Raw genomic sequence first — 20,817 nt, 5'->3', positions numbered from 1 at the left:
TATTTATATCACATTCTATGTTTAGGTCTGTATAGGTTTGAGATAAGAAGTAGGCTAAAAAGACATGTTGTTTTCATCTTTGGCTTTGGTTTCAAGTCCTCACACCGGAAGAAAAGTTACTATTTATACTAGAAACAATGCAGTTAGTAGTACTATTCACAAGAGAGTATCTTCACTACCACTACATTTGCAGATAATGTCTCTGCCAATAATTCTGCTCTGTTGTGTTTTACAGGAAATAATCCTGGCTATTGCGATGATCCAGGAGTACCAGCTCATGGGTCTAGACTAGGGGATGACTTCAAAATAAAAAGTCTGCTACGCTTCTCATGTGAAATGGGTTATCAGCTGAGAGGATCTGCAGAACGAACATGCCTATTTAATGGTTCCTGGTCAGGTATACAGCCTGTGTGTGAAGGTAGGTATTGATACCATTGGCATTTATGATACCATTGAATGGCATTTACTAATGACATTTTATTCTTTAATTAAAAAGAAATTCTATGCCAGAAATATGCTTTCATATTGCTTTGCAGAAATTTGATATAAAAGATTTTGCAAGCAGTTCATGTTTTGCTTGAAAACCTAAATCCAAACTGATAAAGTTTTTGAGTATATATTAATAAGAAGATTGTGAGAAAATAATTCTAGTTAAACAAATACTGAGCCTGAAAATAGAGAATAGATACCCGAGTTAAATGTAAAATTAAACAAGTGCTTCTGATTGAAGATATGAAAACAGTGATAAATAAATCCGTCACCAATCTTCTAACAATACAATATTTTAATCTTCTATTTCTATGTAATGTCTACTCATCAAGAACAGATGATAAAATAATGTTGTATTCTTAACTAAGTATAAATTAATGTCTATTTCTGCACATATGTTAGACTAATTTTTTATGAGATATACTATTTTTATGCTAGCTCTTTCAGAAGAAACATAACATCATATTTCTGGAAATCACATATAAGAATAAGATAAAAAATATAATAAAGAATTTTTACACTTTTTATGCACTGTCAGAATTGGAAAGCAGTGATGGAAGACTTTAGATTCAGTTTTAAAATGTCTTCTTGTTTTCCAAGAATGTGTGAAAAGTTACTTTATCTAATTCATTGGAGCTGATGGATTCTGTAGTATCTGTTGTCTGCTATACTAAATGATAAAATGAAAGATAGGACAAATTCGTTATATTTTTTCACCTAGGGATTTTATCACAGTATCCTCATCTAGCAATTGTTCTTTTGCAGTATTCTTCAGCACAGATTAATCTTCTGTCAGTGTAGATATCACCATAACTGTATGAAAATGGCAGTGGGCACAGGATCTGTATTTCCAGCAGAAAACCGAAGTTTTGCAATGTCGTTTCTTCTTCCCTTGCATGAAGACATTAAGTATAGTAGGACATCAGCACTCAGCCACAATCAGTGATGTTTGAAATGCCGCTGTTTTTTCTTTTTTTATCTTTTTGCTTCAACTTTCTGTTTTCAGAAAAAAAGGAAAAACCCACAAAAAAAGAAAAAAGCCCCTTTCTTTCCATTTTTCTCTTCTCCTTCAATTGTTTCCTGTTTAGTACAAATAAGGATAAGATTAGGAAGAGAATACCTTTTCACCCCTACAAGTTCAAGTTCCAACCTACTGAATTTTTCAAAAGTATTTGAAACTTTTATACATAAAAAGTGAATAAGACTTCATTAAAACAAAGGCATTTAGGTATTATTCCAAACATCAGTAATACTCAGAGTCATTTTTAATTGGCAAATTGCTTTTATTTTAATGAATCCTATGATCTATAACTACTAGATTATAACTATTAGATTATAACTATTATGCTGGGGGCCTTCCAGCTGGGGGTCCTAGTAACTAGAAGTTGAACATAATCAGCAATGTGCCCTTGCTGCAAAGAAGGTTAATGGTATCCCAGGCTGCCTTAGAAGAGAAGTGATCCTTCCCCTCTGCTCAGCACTGGTGAGGCAGCATCTGGAGTGCTGGGTCCAGTTCTGGGGCCCTCAGTACTAGAGAGACATGGACTTACTGGGTAGAGTACAGCAAAGGGCCATTAAGATGATGAAGGGACTAAAGCATCTCTCCTCTGAGGAAAGACTGAAAGAGTTGGGACTGTCCAGACTAAGGAAGATAGGGGGATTTTATCAACATATATAAATATCTGAAGGTAGGGTGCACAGAAGATGGAGCCAGACTCTTTTCAGTGGTGCGAGTGACAGGACAAGAGGCAATGGGCACAAACTGAAACACAGGAGGTCTGTCTGAACGTCAGGAACACTTCTTTTCCTGTGAGGCTGTCTGAGCACGGGAACAGGTTGCCCAGAGAGGTGGTGGAGTCTCCATCCCTGGAGATAGTCAAAAGCTATCTGGATATGGTCCTAGGCAACTGACTCTTGGTGGCCCTGCTTGATCAGATTATCTCCAGGGGTCCCTTCCAATCTCAGCCATTCTTTGATTCTTTGATTCTGTGATTTGCATAAATATGAAGATTTGATCATTGCTCTCAGAATGTGATAAATTGAATTAAGCAAATATGAGGAAATACAATAAGTAAAATAAGTGTTATAAGTAGTGTAAGGATTATTTTATAGTCAATTACTGTCAAATTATCATTTTATCAAATATTAAGCATCTGCAGACTTGTTGTCTTCACATAAATTCCTTAAATACATTTAGCCTTGATGAATGCATCTAAACTTTCCTAATGCAGCTCAGTGTTGCACCTTGACCAGTATCTGCACATGGCCTTTAATTTGTTTTATTAGTATTATCGTAGCATCATAGAATGGTTTGGGTTGGAAGGAACCTTTAAAGATAATCTAGTTCCACCTCTCTGCCATATACAGGGACATCTTCCAGTAGACTAGGTTGCTTAAAGCTGCACCCGTCCTAACCTTAAACACTTCTAGGGATGGGGCATCCACAACTTCGCTGGGCAACCTGTTCCAGTGTCTCACCACCCGCATAGTAAATAATTTCTTCCTTATGTCCAATCTAAATCTACCCTCTTTCAGTTTAAGACCCTTGTCCCTTGTCCTGTCACTACAGGCCTTACTAAAAAGCCTTTCTCTTGTTTTTTTTTATAAGTCCCCTTTTGTATATTGAAAGGCCACAGTAAGGTCTCCCTGGACCCTTATCTTCTCCAGGCTGAACAACCCCAACTCTCGCAGCCTTTCTTCAGAGGAGAGGTGCTCCAGCCCTCTGATCATTTTTGTGGCCCTCCTCTGGACCCACTCTAACAGGTCCATGCCTGGGGGCCGCAGAACTGGATGCAGTACTCCAGATGGTGTCTCATGAGAGTGCTCAGTAGAGTGCTCAGTACAGGGGGAGAATCACCTCCCTCGACCTGCTGACCATGCTTCTTTTTATGCAGCTCAGGGTATGTTTTTGACTGGAATTCCTCCAGTTCTCTAAGGAGCAAAGAGCGACAGAGACAAACTGCTGTGTAGTGACCGTAACTCCCCATCCTCTGCCCCTCTGCACCACTTGTGGGGCAGGTAGAGGAGCCTGAAGTGAAGGAATGAAGTTAACTTTGGGAAAGAGGGGAGGAAAAGTGTTGTTTTAATATTTATGTTTTTGTTGTTATCCAAATCTATTTTAATTGGCAATGAATTAAAGGAATTGTCCCCACATTGAGTCTGTTTTGCCCACAATGGTAATTGGTAAGCAATTCCCCTGTCTTTATCTCGATACATGAGCTTTGTCATCCTTCCCACTGAGGAGGGGGCAGTGAGTGAGCAGCTGGGTGGGCATTTGGCTGTTAGCCAAGGCTAATCCACCACAATATTCCAAGCCATTAAGTTTTATCATACTTATATTTGATCTTATCATTGTATTAGACTAAATCATTTCACTTCTCAAGAGACCACACTTATCTATGCTGTAGGAAGAGTAGAAAGAGTTGCCAGCTCTTGAAAGCTGTGCAAGAGACAGTTGAAGTATGTCCTCCCTGTCTTACAAACCACTTCATGCTCCATGGAAGATTAAAGGAAAGAGTTTGATTTAGATGTACATTTCTTCCTAACTCTTGATTAACCCTGCTAGTCTCTTAATCTCATGATAGTTTTATTTTATTCCTATGAAGAGGAGTAGTCTCTGTCCAACAGTGGAATTTTATCATACTTTTGCTAGTGTCCTGTCTGCTGGGGTGGTCAAATAAAGATGCTTTAGAAGAAAGTTGTTAGAAAAATTCAAAACAAACAAACAAATCCTGCTCATGATTGGCTGGTCCATTGGAAAAAAAACATCCTACTAAACCCTCCCAAAAAAACAACATACAATCAAAGTAAACCACTGTTGAATCTTGGATGTATGAAGCCAAAACATAATCATTGTCTTAACGTATAGCTACAGATGCCAAACCATTATGGAGGCCAATACAGTATTTCTGTTCTTGTCTTGATTCAAAAAAGAAATGGACAGGAAGATCATAATTTACTATTTATGCATGTTTACAATTGAAAGAGGAGATACCAGAAGACAGGAATAGAGTAGAAAAATGTGTCCAAAGACAATACAGAGGCACAGTTCTGTCAGAAAGTCCTGAATGAACCTTCTTCTCTCCAATGGCTGTATTGGTTGAAGTGGAACATTTACAACAGTGCAAACTATCTGAGTCAAAAACAAAACAAAATAAATGCAAGTAATCATATTAACAAGGAGAAATAAGATATTAACTCAAGAATATACCTATTAAACATTTTCTTAGTAAAACTTGTTATAGCTTTTTTAAAAGACGGGCTATTGACCCACGTTTTTTTTTTCGGTTAGTCACCTATCATGGAAATATTGATGTTTTTTTATCCTTTTCTTCACAGCTGTATCTTGTGGGAATCCTGGCACCCCAGCCAATGGTATGATAATATACACTGATGGAATATTATTCTCCAGCTCAGTCATTTATGCCTGCTGGGAAGGTTACAAAACTTCAGGGCTAACTACTAGACATTGTACTGCTAATGGGACATGGACTGGCACTGCTCCAGACTGCACAGGTCAGAAATAAACTTTCTTCCTCTAAAGCTTTAAGGTTGTAAGTCATCCAGCCTTCCTACTGAAAATGACTATTTTGTTAGATAAAATAACACTTTTTTCCCCATTCATCTGTCTTGTAATATATTAATATTTTATGTACCTAAAGGTACATGCCCTTTTAATACATGTTAAATGTTTCCAGAACTATCTTTTTAAGATGGATACATAGGTAACTTTTCTGTATTTGTTTACCTCATGAATGTCAACATTGAAAATATAACATTATTCCTAAGAATAGGTGCTCCTCTAGGGTTTCCTTTAGCTTTTTTTTTTTTTTTTTTTTGTGGCTTATGTACAGAGGATTAATTTCTGGTAGTTCTAAATGAGATTTTATCTAATTGGGTACATTACTGTTCCAGTTTTTATTGTGAGTCAAAGGAGTCACATCTGACTGATAACCATTCTGCTAAGGACCAAGAGTCAGGGAGCAGCAAGATTACTCTAACAGGGAAAGCAAGCAGGCAGCAGAGGTGTGCTGCAAGGCCAGCAGGGCCAGTAACCTCACTGACAAGGCAAGACCCACAGTACCTCGGTACAGTGATACAAAAAAAAAAGAGGAATTTCATAACTCTGCTGGAATTGCATTGCACCATCAACATTAGGCGTAAAGTGACAAAGATCCCAGTATGAAGGAAGGAAAAGTCCTATCAAAACTACCACTAACATAACAGTCTGCAGTAGCAGTAGAGCATACCAACATAAGCTAGTGTATTTAAGGAGCACAATATTTGGCCCACGCTATTGCAATGCCTCAAAAATATGACTTTTTAGCTAGAAATTAAAGATTACATTTTTGATTTTGTGTGAAATATATTGATCAAAATTTTTCTTGTTTTGTACACTAAAAAAAAGGACATTAGCTACACATAGTTCAGTGTTTCATTACATGTTTATTGAAAAAAAAAATCCCTTTTTTTCTTTTCCTCACTAGTGATCAGCTGTGGAGATCCAGGTGCATTAGCAAATGGCATTCAGTTTGGAAATGATTTTACCTTTAATAAGACAGTGAGCTATCAGTGCAATCCAGGGTACTTGATGGAGCCTGCCAGTTCATCTACCATGCGTTGTATAAAAGACAGCACTTGGAACCAGAGTAAACCAATTTGCAAAGGTGTGCTTTTGAACTTAAATAGTTTACAAATACTGTTTTGATACTATATGTGAAATTCACTAATCAGTGTCTTTAAATACAAGAAATTGTCAAAACATTCTCTGGGACAAGTAACATACAAATCATAGAATGCAACTAAATGCAACTAAATAAATGCAACTAAAACATTTAGATAAGTATTTATGTAAAATTTGTAATTATTTTGCAGCTATGCTGTGGTATAATATCAGTCAGAATAGTGACATTAATGATGACAGTAACACCAAATCACTTTGCAATGAAGATTATCAGAGTGCTCAGTTTAAAATGCTAGGAATGAAGTATCCATTTTCCTTTTTGGACCCTTTTATCTTGGATTAGATGGCCAAAATTCTGTAAAGGGATCCTGCAAACCAAACTTTTTATAAAAGATTCCCTTGTTGCAGTAGTGTAGTCATCATAAATAGCCAAAAAGATGCTTCACAAATAGCTAATTACAAGTGTTAACATAAAGGTCATAATGGGGATGAGGCTGAAAGGCAAATAAGGTAGCCTGGTGAAAATTGTTAGCATTACTACAGCAGCTCAGGGAATAAATTTAACAGCCTAGGGCATCTTCTGTTATAAAAGACCTAGACTGCCAACTCATCTAGCACCGCCTTAAAGTGATGTCTAAGTCTACCCTACTAACTAAATTTTGGCATATGTATTCGACTGAACACATTTTCTGTTGTAAAAATCACTGACTGAATGATTTTACGATTGTGCTCTTTGTTGAAAGAACTGATGTGTAAATGTAAACTTGGTCATTCCAGATTTCATCATTTTGGGCACTCTTTCAGAAGCTGCAAAATATCAGAATATTTTTAAAGAGCCTTAGCCACTAACTACCAATAAAGTCAATGTCCATTGTGTGCTGAAAACCTTAGAAAATGAGCAGGTGAACGAACAAAATCATATTAAGGGCTTTAAATAATGCTGCAAAATTAGTTTAAAATAAAATGTAAATATTTAGAATCATAGAATCATAGAAACATATTTATTGAAATAAGTCATATTTATTGAAAACTTTTACCTAGCTCAGTAGCCTGTTGCCAACAATGATCCATAATGAATATACAGGGAAGAGATTCAGAACTAGGTAAGCTATATATTTTTCTGGCTTCCAGCAACCCAGAGCTCAGGGACTTCCTAAACCTAGAGGTGGTATTATTGTATTTAAATTGGTTTTCTGTCTATTTCAGACTGCTTTGTCAACACAGGAAAGCTTTGTTGGAACTGAAACAGCATGAAACATTTTTTTTAGTTTCAAAAGTATGAGTAGATATTATGTTGCAGTCCCCTAAACCCTATAAAGTCTTGAAATTATAACTTCTCTTTTTGTGACACAGCTATTACCTGTGGCCCCCCTCCACCAGTACTCTATGGGAAAGTGGAAGGATCTGATTATCGCTGGGGTGCCAGTGTGAGCTACAGCTGTGCAGAAGGTTATCATCTATCTAACACAGCTATTCTCTCCTGTGAGGGTCGAGGAGTTTGGCGGGGAGACATCCCACAATGTTTGCGTAAGTTTTCAGAGTACAGTTGTGTTGGGCTTCACCAAAGCTACAATCCATTGTCTTGGGCTACAATCAGTTGTCTCAGGCTGCAGTCAGTTTCTCACAGTTTAAAAAGGACTTAGCTAGATCAGATAGTATATGGATTATTGCAGGATTCTCCCTTCTTCTTTCAAAAAGCATACCTTGTTATGAAATTGAGTGGTTGTGCCCATTTAAGGTCATGGTCATCTTCCTTTCCCCAAAAATCACCTCCACCTCTTGTTACCTAATTGGACCCATCACCACTTGCCATACTGATAATCTTTTTGAATGTTCTGAATTTGACTTGTAGTTGAGCATGATTAAAATTTTCCCTTACACACTTTTCCTTTTTTCTTCCCTTTTTCCATTTCCATTAACAGGTGAAAACAAGGCTCTTAACCCTTAAGCTCATAGACTTGTTCTCCTTTCTAAATTCTTTTTTATTGCCTGAAGGCGAGTACATATCCTCATATCTTGTTTTTATTTGTTTTTCAGCTTCTTCTAAATCTCTCAACTCGTCTCTTTCAGTGCTTAAATTCTTGTCAGGACTCTGACAAACATTTTTCCTTTTACTTAATTAGGGCAAAAATTTCCAGCCTACTCATCTGAGGGTGACTGATGTGAAAACTGGATACATTTTGAAGCATTACAATATAGCGTTGTGTACTTTAAGATTACTTTATCATCCAAATCTAATCAGCATTTAAGTGTCTTAATTAAAAGGTCTATTTTTCCAGGTTAAGTTTTATGCTTATAATAACTATAACAGTGACAATTAATTTTAAATTGCTGTCAAGAATTTATCTGAGCTACAATTGTACACAGATAAATGAACATAGCACTTGCACTCATATTCAGTATGCCTGACTTGCACATAAAACAATGTAGGATATCTCAGTTGAAACATGCAGTTTTTAATAACTTTTTTTTTTCTTTCCTTTTTTACATATTAGCTGTGTTTTGTGGTGATCCTGGTACACCAGCAGAAGGACGCCTCAATGGAAAAAGTTTTACCTACAGATCTGAAGTTAGCTTTCAGTGCAGACCTCCTTTTATTCTGATAGGCTCTTCAAGAAGATTCTGTCAAGCGGATGGTACTTGGAGTGGAATTCAGCCAACATGTATTGGTAATAACTACCACTACTTATGATGTTTCTACTGAGAATATTCTTGATAAACTTTTACACTATCATAAATCTAGCAATTAGCTTTCCAAATATAGAAAACGTCTGTGTAATATAAAAAGACCTAGATAAGGTTATATTTTGAGTATAAAAACTTTAGGATAAACACAATCACATATGAAGTAATTTGTAAATTTACATGATTGCTTGTCTGCTGGTAATGCATAATGTCAATAAGTGCAAGCGCACAAATTCGTTCTATCTATTTTTAGAATCTTTTAGATATGCAGAAGACTTTGGCAGATTAAAGACCAGATTCTGTCACTAGAGAGTTAAAGACATTTGTCAGAATCAATCCTGAATCAAAAAGCTTTTTGGACTTTGTGAAAGGGGCTTGTACAGCTCAAAAGGATGAAACGTGCTGGGTCTGATCTTTTGAAATTCTGATAAACTGCCAAGTATTATCAGTTTCTCATTGACTGATGTGCGACTGATAGGTTTTTAGCATGTTACATAATCAGACTAACTGAGAGAAATGCTGGACACCTGTAACTCCCACTGACATCAACATTGGATCCAACTTGGGGTGACTTGCTAGAGAAAATGATTTTGGTGTTATAACAGAAAAATCCTCTTTGATATTTTTAAACAAACACATTCAGATATAGACTGTAGCCCATTTATATATTTTTCTGTGGCTGAGATATTGGCTATGTGGAAGAGCTGGGATCGGCACTCTGCGAAAAGGCGGCAAGCATGATTATTGAAAGCAGCCTGTATTTGTAAATTAAGACATTAACACTCAACACAATTTTTTTATATGAATTCAAAACACCTTCTGTCCATAGTTTTTATGAACTGGGCAATCCATCTTCCACCTGTGTTTTGTAACAGAGGCAAGAAGGTCTACAAAAACTAAATCTCAGGTCTATTGTGAAGAATCAAATTTGAAAATGTCATAATGACATTTCTATTTATATTTTATATAGCACAATATAGAAGTACATGGAAAATACTGCATCAAAGACATAAGCTTTTCTTTTACATTATAGTTTTTATGTTATCATAAAAGGAAAATATTAGACCATCTAAAATATTTACAGATACCCTTGTTAAGCATTTTGAAAATTAAGATCAGTGAACAATACCCAGAACTAAGCCTAGAAGTACCATACCATGGTAAATGATGGCAAGCTTTTCTATTTCTGGATATTGATAATTTCTTTAAAATACTTTGAGAACTCTTCTTTTTTTCCCCACTGTTTCTTCAGATGAGATATACCTTAAAAAGTGTGTCTGTTATTAACAATGGCATTCCCGCTGATGATAATTTGTAAAAAGTTCTTGAGCTGTTCATCAGGTCAAGGTCAGGAGTGTGTTTGGTTTTTATTCTCACACGTTACACCAATATCCACCTAATTTTTGAAGCCTTTGGTAAATATCAGTCCAGTTGAATTGTTATGCTCTACTGATGATCAACATTGAAAATGGAAGTTGACTGAGAGTGAAATGACATATCACATTATTGTATGTGATAAATTCGATTTTCCCTCTACAGAAAAATAAAAATGGTTACAGATGAAATATAGTCCCAAGTTGTGTTCTTTGTAATGCAGTGTCAGCACAAAAGCAGACTTAGTTGCCAAGAGGGAATCACATAGTACAGAAAGATCCATCAAATCAAGTCCTATGCTGTCTACCTGGTGGATGTGACTGGGCAACCCCAAAGCACATACACCATCAGAATGTGAAGTGGACATTGCTGAATCAAAAATTGTTTTAGGCTGCTTTAAATTACTGTCATGAACTGATCATCATATAATTAGTTATACTCTGTTGGCATACCTTTTTTTGTGGGGGGACTCTCCAGGAACAGCTGAGGTAGTAGTCCATTTGAAACTTTTTTTTCCTTGGTGACATGGAAAAAATTCTATAAAAAATTAAGTATTTTTCTTGCTATAAGAAAGCAGGTTGTTTTTGGGTTTGGTTTTTCTTGGGTTTTGGGTTTGGTTTTTTTTTTTAGAAATCTAACTTAATCATTAAGCTGTTCATTGGGAAAGAAGAGAAGAAAAAGATTTCCCTATATGTTCCATCTGCATTGTGAATAGTGGGATATACTATGTATTCAAAGAGGTTTAAAAGGATAAACTTAGCAAAAATTAATGCAGTCCTAACTCTGAAGTCTACACTGCCAAAGATACCTGCAAAAAATACCCTTAAATAATGGCAATGTACTGAAAAAAACCACTGTGATCTATCTTGGAAATTTAATTGGAAATACAAATGTAATATAGAAATACACACATTCCATTAAAAATTCAATTCTTGTCATCACCAGACATTGATGAAATGACTTAATCTTTGCACACAGTTTTAGAGTATTCTTTCCATACCATAATGATATCTGCTGTGTTTCATATTTTATATTAGATCCAGCTCACAATACATGTACAGACCCCGGCACTCCACATTTTGGAATACAAAACAGTTCCAGAGGTTATGAGGTAATTCTTTTATTTATTAGTTTTCTAAAATGAAGATACATTTAATAATTACAAATACATTAAATTATCTGTAGGCTTAAATCTCTGATGTAAACCTTAGGAAATTTCCACTCCTTTTTAATAAAAACTCATGCTTCATTCTAAGCTTTTTTTTTTTTTTAACATAGAGCTTAAAGAAAGAACTTCTAAGCTTGCAATATGTCATGTGTTCAACCCTTTAGGAGACTTCAGTAGGGAGGACTATTTATAAATTGATTACCTAATATCATATGACATGATATAATTACTTTGCTTTATGATCATAATTCTTTCATACATTGATGAATAGTCAGTAAATACCTAACAACCAAAGACCTGTCTGATCCAAAGGCCATGTAGTCCTTCACAAAAAAAGTCAGCAAGTGGCTTTACTAAATTAGCAATTCGTGTTACATTTTATTCAATCAGAGAAGATAAAATTACTCTAGGTGTTGGATCCAGGTTCTCTGTGATGAATGTCCTTCCTACAATTTCCAAATTCCTCACAGGTTATTAGTTTACCGAGTCATTATATAGATATCACCTCATGTGGATAGATTCTTCATGTATAAATACTTGTAATTGGAATCTAAAATATGTTCTGTTTGGGTTTCCTGCTTATTTCTGAATGTAGGGCAGTGTGCCGCATGGTATTACCATCAAGTTAGTAGAACAGTTTTTCTGTAAGTTCCTCTGGCTATTGGTACCCTCCCTTTCCTGCAATTGTGCTGTCTGTCATTGCTGTGGCTGTCAGGTCTTTTCTTCACCTTCTGCTCCTGCCTGGGTCACAGATGCCACGGCACTTCTCCCTTAGCCATATCTTGTGGCCTCACCCCTAAGGTTGTTCTTCTAGTAATAGGTGCAGTTGCCTTTCTGTCTGTTATCTCATCTTGACCCTGTACCTGTCCCTATCATCATCACTTCAAAAACAACTCTAATCTTTGCAACTAATTTGATCAGGGGTTTGGTTTTTCCTCTCTCCCCCTTTTATCTGCCTCACAAGTTGTCTTTCATACCAGAATTGTAATGGCCAATTCACTGTTCTAATGTCTGCTGAACACGAAGGTTGATTTTCTCTTCTCATTCACCTCTAGAGGCAATAGTAGTTCTTCATGTGTTCTGTATTTAGTCTTTATCAAGTATGTGTGTGGTGGGTTGACCCTGACTGGACGCCAGGTGCCCACCAAAGCCAATCTATCACTCCGCCTCCTAAGCTGGACAGGGGAGAGAAAATACAATGAAAGGCTCATGGGTCAAAATAAGGACAGGGAGAGATCACTCAGCAATTACCATCATGGGCAAAACAGACCTGACTTGGGCAAAATTAATTTAATTTATTACCAATCAAATCAGAGTAGGATAATGAGAAAATAAAAACTAAATCTTAAAACACCTTTTCCTCACCCCTCCCTTCTTCCTGGGCTCAACTTCACTCCTGAATTCTCTACCTCCTCACCACAAGCAGTGCAGGGGGACGCAGAATGGGGGTTGCGGTCAGTTCACCACACATTGTCTCTGAGGCTTCTTCCGCCTCAGGGGGAGGACTCCTCACACTCTTCCCCGGCTCCAACGTTGGGTGCCTCCCACGGGAGACAGTCCTCCATGAACTTCTCCTTCCCATGGGCTTCAGTTCTTCAGGAACTGCTCCAGCGTGGGTCCCTTCCACGGGGAGCAGTCCTTCAGGAACAGACTGCTCCAGCGTGGGTCCTCCATGGGCTAACAAGTCCTGCCAGCAAACCTGCTCCAGTATGGGCTCCTCTCCTTACGGGTCCACAGGTCCTGCCAGGAGCCTGCTCCGGCATAGGCTTCCTACGGGGTCACAGCCTCCTTTGGGCACATCCACCTGCTCTGGCATGGGGTCCTCCACAGGCTGCAGGTGGATATCTGCTCCACCATTAACCTCCATGAGTTGCAGGGGCACAGTGTGCCTCACCATTGTCTTCACCACAGGCTGCAAGGGAATCTCCGCTCTGGCGCCTGGAGCACCTCCTCCCCCTCCTTCTTCACTGACCTTGGTGTCTGCAGAATTGTTGCTCTCACATATTCTCACTCCTCTCTTCTGACTGCTGCTGGTGTCGTGCAGGTTTTTTTCCCCCTTCTTAAATATGTTATCCTGGAGGTGCTACCACTGTCACTGATGGGCTCAGCCTTGGCCAGTGGCGGGTCTGTCTTGGAGCCGGCTGGCGTTGGCTTTAGTGGACATAGGGGAAACTTCCAGCAGCTTCTCACAAGAAGCCACCGCTGTAGCCGCCTGCTACCAAAACCTTGCCACGTAAACCCAATACAATGTGCTTTCACTCTCAGATCACTATCTGGTACAACAAGATGTAGAATTCTCTCCAATTCCTAGTGAAGTAGATTTTTTTTTGGCATATGTGATTTGTAGGTCTTCCTGTTTGTATGACTTAGCCAAGCTGCTATAAACCAGCTTTTAACAGACAAACTTTCCTCATTACAGAAAGGTGTGATGACAGGCAGCAGACCTTTGAAGGGTTTTCCCCTATCTACCAGCATCGTGCCTTGCCCCATTCATTTTGCCCCTTTTGTGCTTCACTGCATTGTGACTGTTACAAATGCCTCCACTGTTTTTCATCCAAGTATTATACAAAGAGTGCGCTGCTTTTATTTTTACTTTTACCTTAAAATGAGAAAGAAATATAACTGTAACTACCTTGAACCTAGACATTATTTTTTTGCTTGGTCTTTTGGATCAGTGAGGAAATACTTGCAGCTCATCATTACTTACTGATACCAGAATTGGCAATTTCACGAGAAGCAAGATGACTTAGAGTCAAGACCAGCTACACTCTGTTCTGGTCTCTACTGCAGACATGCTGTGTGTCCTTGGCAAGACAGAGAGATGAATATGTTTAAAAATAGTTATAAATAGATAAGTCTACAAAGCCCTATCAGTAATTTGACCTTTAAAAGTACCAGTGAATTTCCCAAGCCGCTTCAAGAAGAACTGGTGTTGCATTTGCTATATCTATAATGATAATCTGTTTTTATGTAACTGAGTATATAGTTAAAGGTAGGCACTTTTGAAGACAACTGCCCATTTTTAATGTCCATTGAAGACCTTCTATGAAATTTGCAGTGTAGAGCTATCTACGTTTATAGCAATACCTGCAAGCTATTTTATTAATATGCATTGATCACTACTCATTTGGAATTTATTGCATTTGTCCATGCGATATGTTACTTTATTAATAAGTCATATAATTTCAAATAATGTTAATTCTGTGGGTTTTTTTCATTTCATCTGAACATATTTATTGCCAAGATGTTCTATCCAAAGTGAAAGCAATGCTTTACTGGTCAGCCCTGCATCCTTAAATATCTTGGCCTGGGGTTGTATTCTGGTTACTTTTGTCAATAAGTTTAGTTTTACTAGAACTTTCCACACAATCTCTCTCTCGTATGTTATGAAAATTCTTCATCACTTGCAATTTTGTATCTAGTTTTCATGCTTTTCTATTCTCAGTGGAATTCTAAAGGGAGTTTTCTCAGTTACTTTACCTTTTCTTCTAAGAAAGGTCATATCACAGTTGACCACAGGAAGGTTTTCCATAACATCACTCTGCTAGTTGAACATCTCAAGTAAAACTTAGGTAGCTTATAGTAACAAATGCAGTGTAAGGAATTGTGGCCTGGAGTTTTCTCTAGTGAATATATTTGTAGATGGAACAATTCTTCATAGTTTTTTCTTTTTCCTTTTTCCTCTTAAAAAACATTTTTAGTCAAGTCACACAATGACAAACCTTTGAAACAGACTTTATGGTCAAGTTCTGTTGAAATATATGCAGTGATGTACAGGAAAGAGAGACATCTCAGTGATTTAGTTTGCTTTTTTCACACTGAAAAACTAATAACCTGAAATGTATGAGTGTCGTTCTTTTCCATGTGCACAGCCTTGTCAATATTGCTTTCAAACAAAGTTACAAAAGATCAATTGCTCAAACTTTTCATCTCATATTAAAAAAAAAGGTTAACTCTAGAAACTGTAAAAAGAGGACATTTTTATTTTTGAAAAAATGTCTCTAGTAGCTTATCACTGTCTTGATAACTGACTACATGTGATGGATATATCTTTTATCTAACATTCTGTTTTGATCCTTAGGTTGGGAGCACAGTCTTTTTCAGATGCAGAAAAGGTTATCATATTCAGGGATCTACCACCCGTTCTTGTCTTGCTAACTTAACTTGGAGTGGCATACAGTCTGAATGCATTCGTAAGTCTGGTTTCTTATCTACTGAGTTAGAATATTATGCAATTTTAAAAGAGTTATAAAGTGATGCCTGTGGAAATTCATAGTAAATGATATGCTACAAAAAACCCCTTTATTTAAAACAGTACTTTTAAATGTTTTTGTTTCCTATTCTAAGACCAAAGATGTATTTGGAATATTAATTTGAAGTAAGATTTTTCAGATTTTTTTCATGAAGTTCAAAATAGTTCTATCAGTTTTACTCAAAAAAGTCTGTCCTCATTAACCCACTGCATTAGCTGCTTTAGATTAATTTAAGTTTTTTGTGTGTGTTGGATTAATAGAGAACAGAAAGTGTCCTGAAGTATGCATGGGGCTATTTTGTTGGCTAGTATTTTGTGAATCATAAACTAGAACTCAGCAAAATTCATCTTCTCTGGGCTATGCATGGGTATGCAAATGATTAGCGTATTTATAGCTCTGTGTGAGTTGGGGGAAATCAAATAGCTATTGTGTTAAAATACACTGATCTAAGGTAAAAATAATTCATTAGAATTACCTTAGATTCTTATTCTATTTCAAATTATCTTTGGATTATTATAAATGAGCACCATGGAGCACAGAGAAAGAAGCATACTGAGCAACCATATCTGTTATAATCAATGTACTATGACAAAGACTTCCTATGGAACCTTTATTTCAATTGAAATTTATAATGAATTTATTTAACATAATAACCGCTCTGTAATTTTCAAGGCTCTTTAAAACATTGAGTGCAAGCAAAGCTTGAAGCTGTGACAGTACAATCATTCACAGGACCAATCATTGCACCATGTACAATGGCATGTGCTCCCCTTCATTTTAACTCTCTTCTGTTTGCTGTTATGATTTAATTTTGGTGTATTGTTTAAAAAGATGTGATAGTATCGTTTCCATCTTCCCATAATAATATAACTATACACTCAGAGCGTTACTTTTACAAGTAATAGCTACTTGACATTTCTAAAAGGTGTACAAAGTTTACATAATGAAAAGGAATAAGTTGGCATGCATTTATTTCAAATTACATACTCTAATCCTATGGAAACTGTTTACCACCACTTTTTCTAACTCTAAAAACCCCTTTACAGCTCATGCTTGCAGGCAGCCAGAGACACCGGCACATGTAGATGTGAAAGCAATAGATCTTCCTACTTTAGGGTACACTTTGGTGTATACCTGTCAGCCAGGATTTTTTCTTGCTGGTGGATCAGAGCATCGGACATGTAAACCAGATATGAAATGGACAGGAAAATCACCTATTTGTAAAAGTAAGTCATTACTCAAGTGATATGTTGGGCCGTACTTGATTGGATTTAATTTTCCCTGACATTTTTATTTTGTATAGTAGAATTAATTTTTTCCACTTACTATTTAAAACCACATATGACACAACAGCTTTTACTTCATGAAAGAAACAGTAAAAAAATCAAAGTGAGCATAACATCTAGAACTCATAGAGGGAAACATGAGGATATGTGTATGTAAAGGCACAGGCACATATATATAAGTTTACCCCTAACAACAGCAAACAAAAGGAAACAATATAAAGTATTACTTTTAACTGTATTTATCTTTATGTCAGAGTTCTAGAGTATTTCAATGTATTGAGTGTTTAATGTATGATTTTCTATTAGGAACAAAAAAAGTTATTTCATAGCTTGGCTTTTAGATTCGTTCAGGTATGCTTTTTGTCTAAGAAAATCTTCTAAAATAAAAATAAACAATAAAATAAAAAAAAATACATCTTTGCACCAGATTCCACTTTTATTTATATCCATGTAAATTTCATATAGTTTTGCTAGAGTAGCTCTAAGTCTATAGTTATGAGGGCTAAATTTGCTCTTGACATGCGAATAAACATGGCTATAAGTCCCCAATTCAGAAAAACAAAACAAAACTATATTTAGAATATGAATAAAGGAAAAAAAAATAGTCAGATGCCATGGGAAGATGTTTGCAACATGATTTTTAATTCTAATATATCAAAGAACGCTAAATAAATTTGATGTTTGAACAATATTTGATTTTTCATTAATATATAGGTAGAATTCTGTGTTTTAATATTGTCAAGACATATGATCTACACATAAAAATTTATCTCCTTATTCTAGTTCCCCAAAGGGTGATTTTTCATGGGTACTATATAAGTAATAATTTGAGATAAATTCTCTTATACGTTTTTTGTTAATTTTCTTTTTTTTTTTTAATTAAAGATAAAATACAAAAAAGATTTCTATAAGCAAGAAATTTTTTTTTATTGGCTTACAGTCTTTAGGTATAATTCTCCTTGAGTCCCACACTTTTTGTGTTTTCTTAACACTTAATTATTCTAATCAGTGAATTTCTGCTCCTAAAGAAAAAAACATTTAAGACCAAATCTTCCTACAGGACATTAGCTTTTTTAAAGTGGCTAATGATATGGGGCCAGAATGTGATCTGGGGTCAATGGACATAACTCTGCTGAGTACCAGAAATATAGCAAATGACACCAGTTGTGATCTTTTCCCATGATATCTGATCCTGTCATCTTAATCCAGCTATCTGGCTTTTACTGGTTTGTGTCATAAATGTATCAATCTTTATTAACACAATGTTTACTATATTTAGTATAATATTATTCATAATTAGATATAGTATTTGTCCCCTCTATAAGGCTCTCTTTTATAGCACTGGGACTGATATAAAAATTTTAGGCCTAACTGTATGAAATACTTGACTAGCCAGACAACTTTTCACAGTAAAAACATTGTTTACCTAAACTATTTTCTGATAGTTTTGTGTATCGGTTTGAACTTGTATGGTATTCAAGACCAGTTTTTTCTGTTTTAAATATGGCGCTATTGGATAAGAGATGATTACATCCATCAGGCATTGTTTTAACATTCTATTTAAAAAAAAAAATGTTCATGAAAATGATAATTTGTCTTTTTACTTGTAGGTAAAGGAGTGAGAGAAGTTAATGAAACAATAACTAAAACTCCAGGTTTGTATACAAGAAGAGTTTTAGATCTAAATAAATTAAATTGATTTACACCCTAGATTGTTATGGATAATAAAACTATTTCCAATATTTAACTTAAGTATTTATTACTCATTTCAAAGGAATATAAATGTTGAGGTCTTTCATAATAACAGGTGCCATGTAAAACCTATTCTATGAAATACTTTCCCAAACAACTTTTTTTTTAATTTCTACAGTGCTAATTTTCTGAATTGCACAAAAACCCCTGTCAAGCCAAAAAGCATATATACACAAAACCCGGATTTGAAGTCATTTTATATCAGAGAGATTGCTATAATGGAGAGCCTTATAATGAGTGCAGAATATAATTGCAGGGATTGGGTTCAGTCAAAGTTCTGCCCTTTACATTGCAAGTGTTGCAAGAAACCCCCCCAAAAAATCAAAAAACAGTTTTGGAAATTTTGATGGCCTTCATTTCATGGAAACTCTCAAGGTACTCTAAGATAGGGTTTCCCAAACTGTGTGGACCACCAGCAGCAGGCAAACATTACCGCTGCTTTTCTATGCCTCCTCATGAACATGTGTGCAGTTAACCTTTCCCTCCTGCCAGTGAAAAAATTGCAAATACATCTGAGAAATCCTTGATGTAGAACTTTTTAGGTTCAATCATTTTCAGAGAATGAAAGGCCTAATTTTTTTTTTTACTGACTTATTTAACAATGAGCAGAGTTTTCCCCAAATAAATGAGCTTGCAACTCTATATTCTGAATTTTAGCAAGCTCCAGGGAAAATAAGATAAATGGTTCACACTCATGGCAGTTCACAGAAGGACTCCGTAGAGTAGATGGGATAAAAAGGTATTTCTGCTGACAATTAACCTTCCTGGTGAGTTTGTTAGTGAGAGTGTCAGGTGAAAGCATAAATGAGTTCCTCTCAAATGCATTACTTCTACAGACTCACAATAAAACAGGATACAATATGCATTCATTATAATTAATATACAGTCTTCATTTATTGGAGGATTCACCTCTCCGAACACCTAAGGTATACATTAATCTGCTACCACACAGATTTTGAAGTTTTTCAATGCCAAATTAAAATATAGACCAAGTCTCCTAATATATTCACTATGCAGAGCATCAGTACCAATGCACACCACATCATGTCCCTTATAACTAGTTTTGGTAACTAAGCACTATTTGAAAGCCATTTTTTAAAAAAATGTAATGTTATGATTGAAAATGCCAATAATGGCAAGCGGAGAACTGAAACTGTGTAACAAATGACAGTAATTAACTAGGAAAAGTTTTAAGCTGTTTTTAAAATCCAAGTCTGCACTATTATGTCTGTTAAAATTGTGAATTCTTAGTATAGAACACGATGTATTTTGAGCATTTTCTTTATCATGTTATCTTGGCTTTTGGTAGAATTCCATTTGCTGTATTTTAAATGGGATGAAGCTAATATTGCTAAACAAAAGTTTTTGTAACAGAATAGATTCATGTTCTGATTTCTCACCTTTGAATATCTGAATACAAATTATGTTTATTATTGTTTATTAAATTGCTATTTTTTGTCAGAGTTAATGTTTTCATAAGCAATAGTAACTATCATTTTTACAGTACTGTATTCATATACATTGAGTATAAGTTACAACTAAAGAATTCTCACAATACCCATGTGAAGTTTAAGAACTACAATACTATTTGGTTCCCATGGTTCTCATGGCTTTGTATAGTCTTTGCAAAAATAGTTCAGAAGCTGTTTTAATGAGTAGCCATAGATTTCCCTATTTGTCACGTTCTGAGAAGAATCTACAGCTGGTGCAGTATTAGTATAATAATACCCGGTTCATTTTTCTCATTCTGCATTTGCCCACAGTGGGTGGGAAAGGCAGGAACATTGCAAGGGTTCACAGAATTGAGTCAGAGCCACTCCAATTCCTCAGCAGCATCCATGGGACAGCAGAAAAATATTTTGCTATTTTCTTCCCCTACTGATTCTGTCCATCTGCAGCAAGTGCAAATTCCTAAATACTGAGTCAATGGTACTATTTCGCGAAGATTAACATCTATTATTGACAGTTAGAGTGGTTAGAGAAACTAGATACTGAAGATGTTGAATGTGACAAAAGAAGTATGCCGTCTGCTCCTTTATAGAAGTCTTATATAGTACCTGTGAGGTTCATACTAGTAATACTAGATGTTCACCTTCATGAGAATAACTTCAGACTCACAATTTTAAT

At 35.9% G+C, this 20,817-nt stretch overlaps 1 protein-coding gene across 1 annotated transcript in view; it reads left to right on the top strand.

Moving 5' to 3' along the window:
• CSMD1 (CUB and Sushi multiple domains 1) overlaps positions 1 to 20,817 on the top strand; it is a 1,311,413-nt gene that overhangs the window by 1,271,131 nt on the left and 19,465 nt on the right. The window contains exons 57-65 of the mRNA XM_075145187.1: positions 236 to 418; positions 4,828 to 5,004; positions 5,976 to 6,155; positions 7,526 to 7,699; positions 8,668 to 8,841; positions 11,269 to 11,342; positions 15,481 to 15,592; positions 16,699 to 16,878; positions 18,549 to 18,593. Of these exons, the coding sequence (XP_075001288.1) occupies positions 236 to 418; positions 4,828 to 5,004; positions 5,976 to 6,155; positions 7,526 to 7,699; positions 8,668 to 8,841; positions 11,269 to 11,342; positions 15,481 to 15,592; positions 16,699 to 16,878; positions 18,549 to 18,593 (1,299 nt within the window). The remainder of the gene's footprint in view (positions 1 to 235; positions 419 to 4,827; positions 5,005 to 5,975; positions 6,156 to 7,525; positions 7,700 to 8,667; positions 8,842 to 11,268; positions 11,343 to 15,480; positions 15,593 to 16,698; positions 16,879 to 18,548; positions 18,594 to 20,817) is intronic.

Source organism: Calonectris borealis, chromosome 3 (assembly GCF_964195595.1).
Source record: "Calonectris borealis chromosome 3, bCalBor7.hap1.2, whole genome shotgun sequence".
In the NCBI taxonomy this organism is placed as follows: domain Eukaryota; kingdom Metazoa; phylum Chordata; class Aves; order Procellariiformes; family Procellariidae; genus Calonectris; species Calonectris borealis.
The sequence above is the reverse complement of the archived record's forward strand: the minus strand, read 5'-3'. Positions and strand labels throughout refer to the sequence as shown.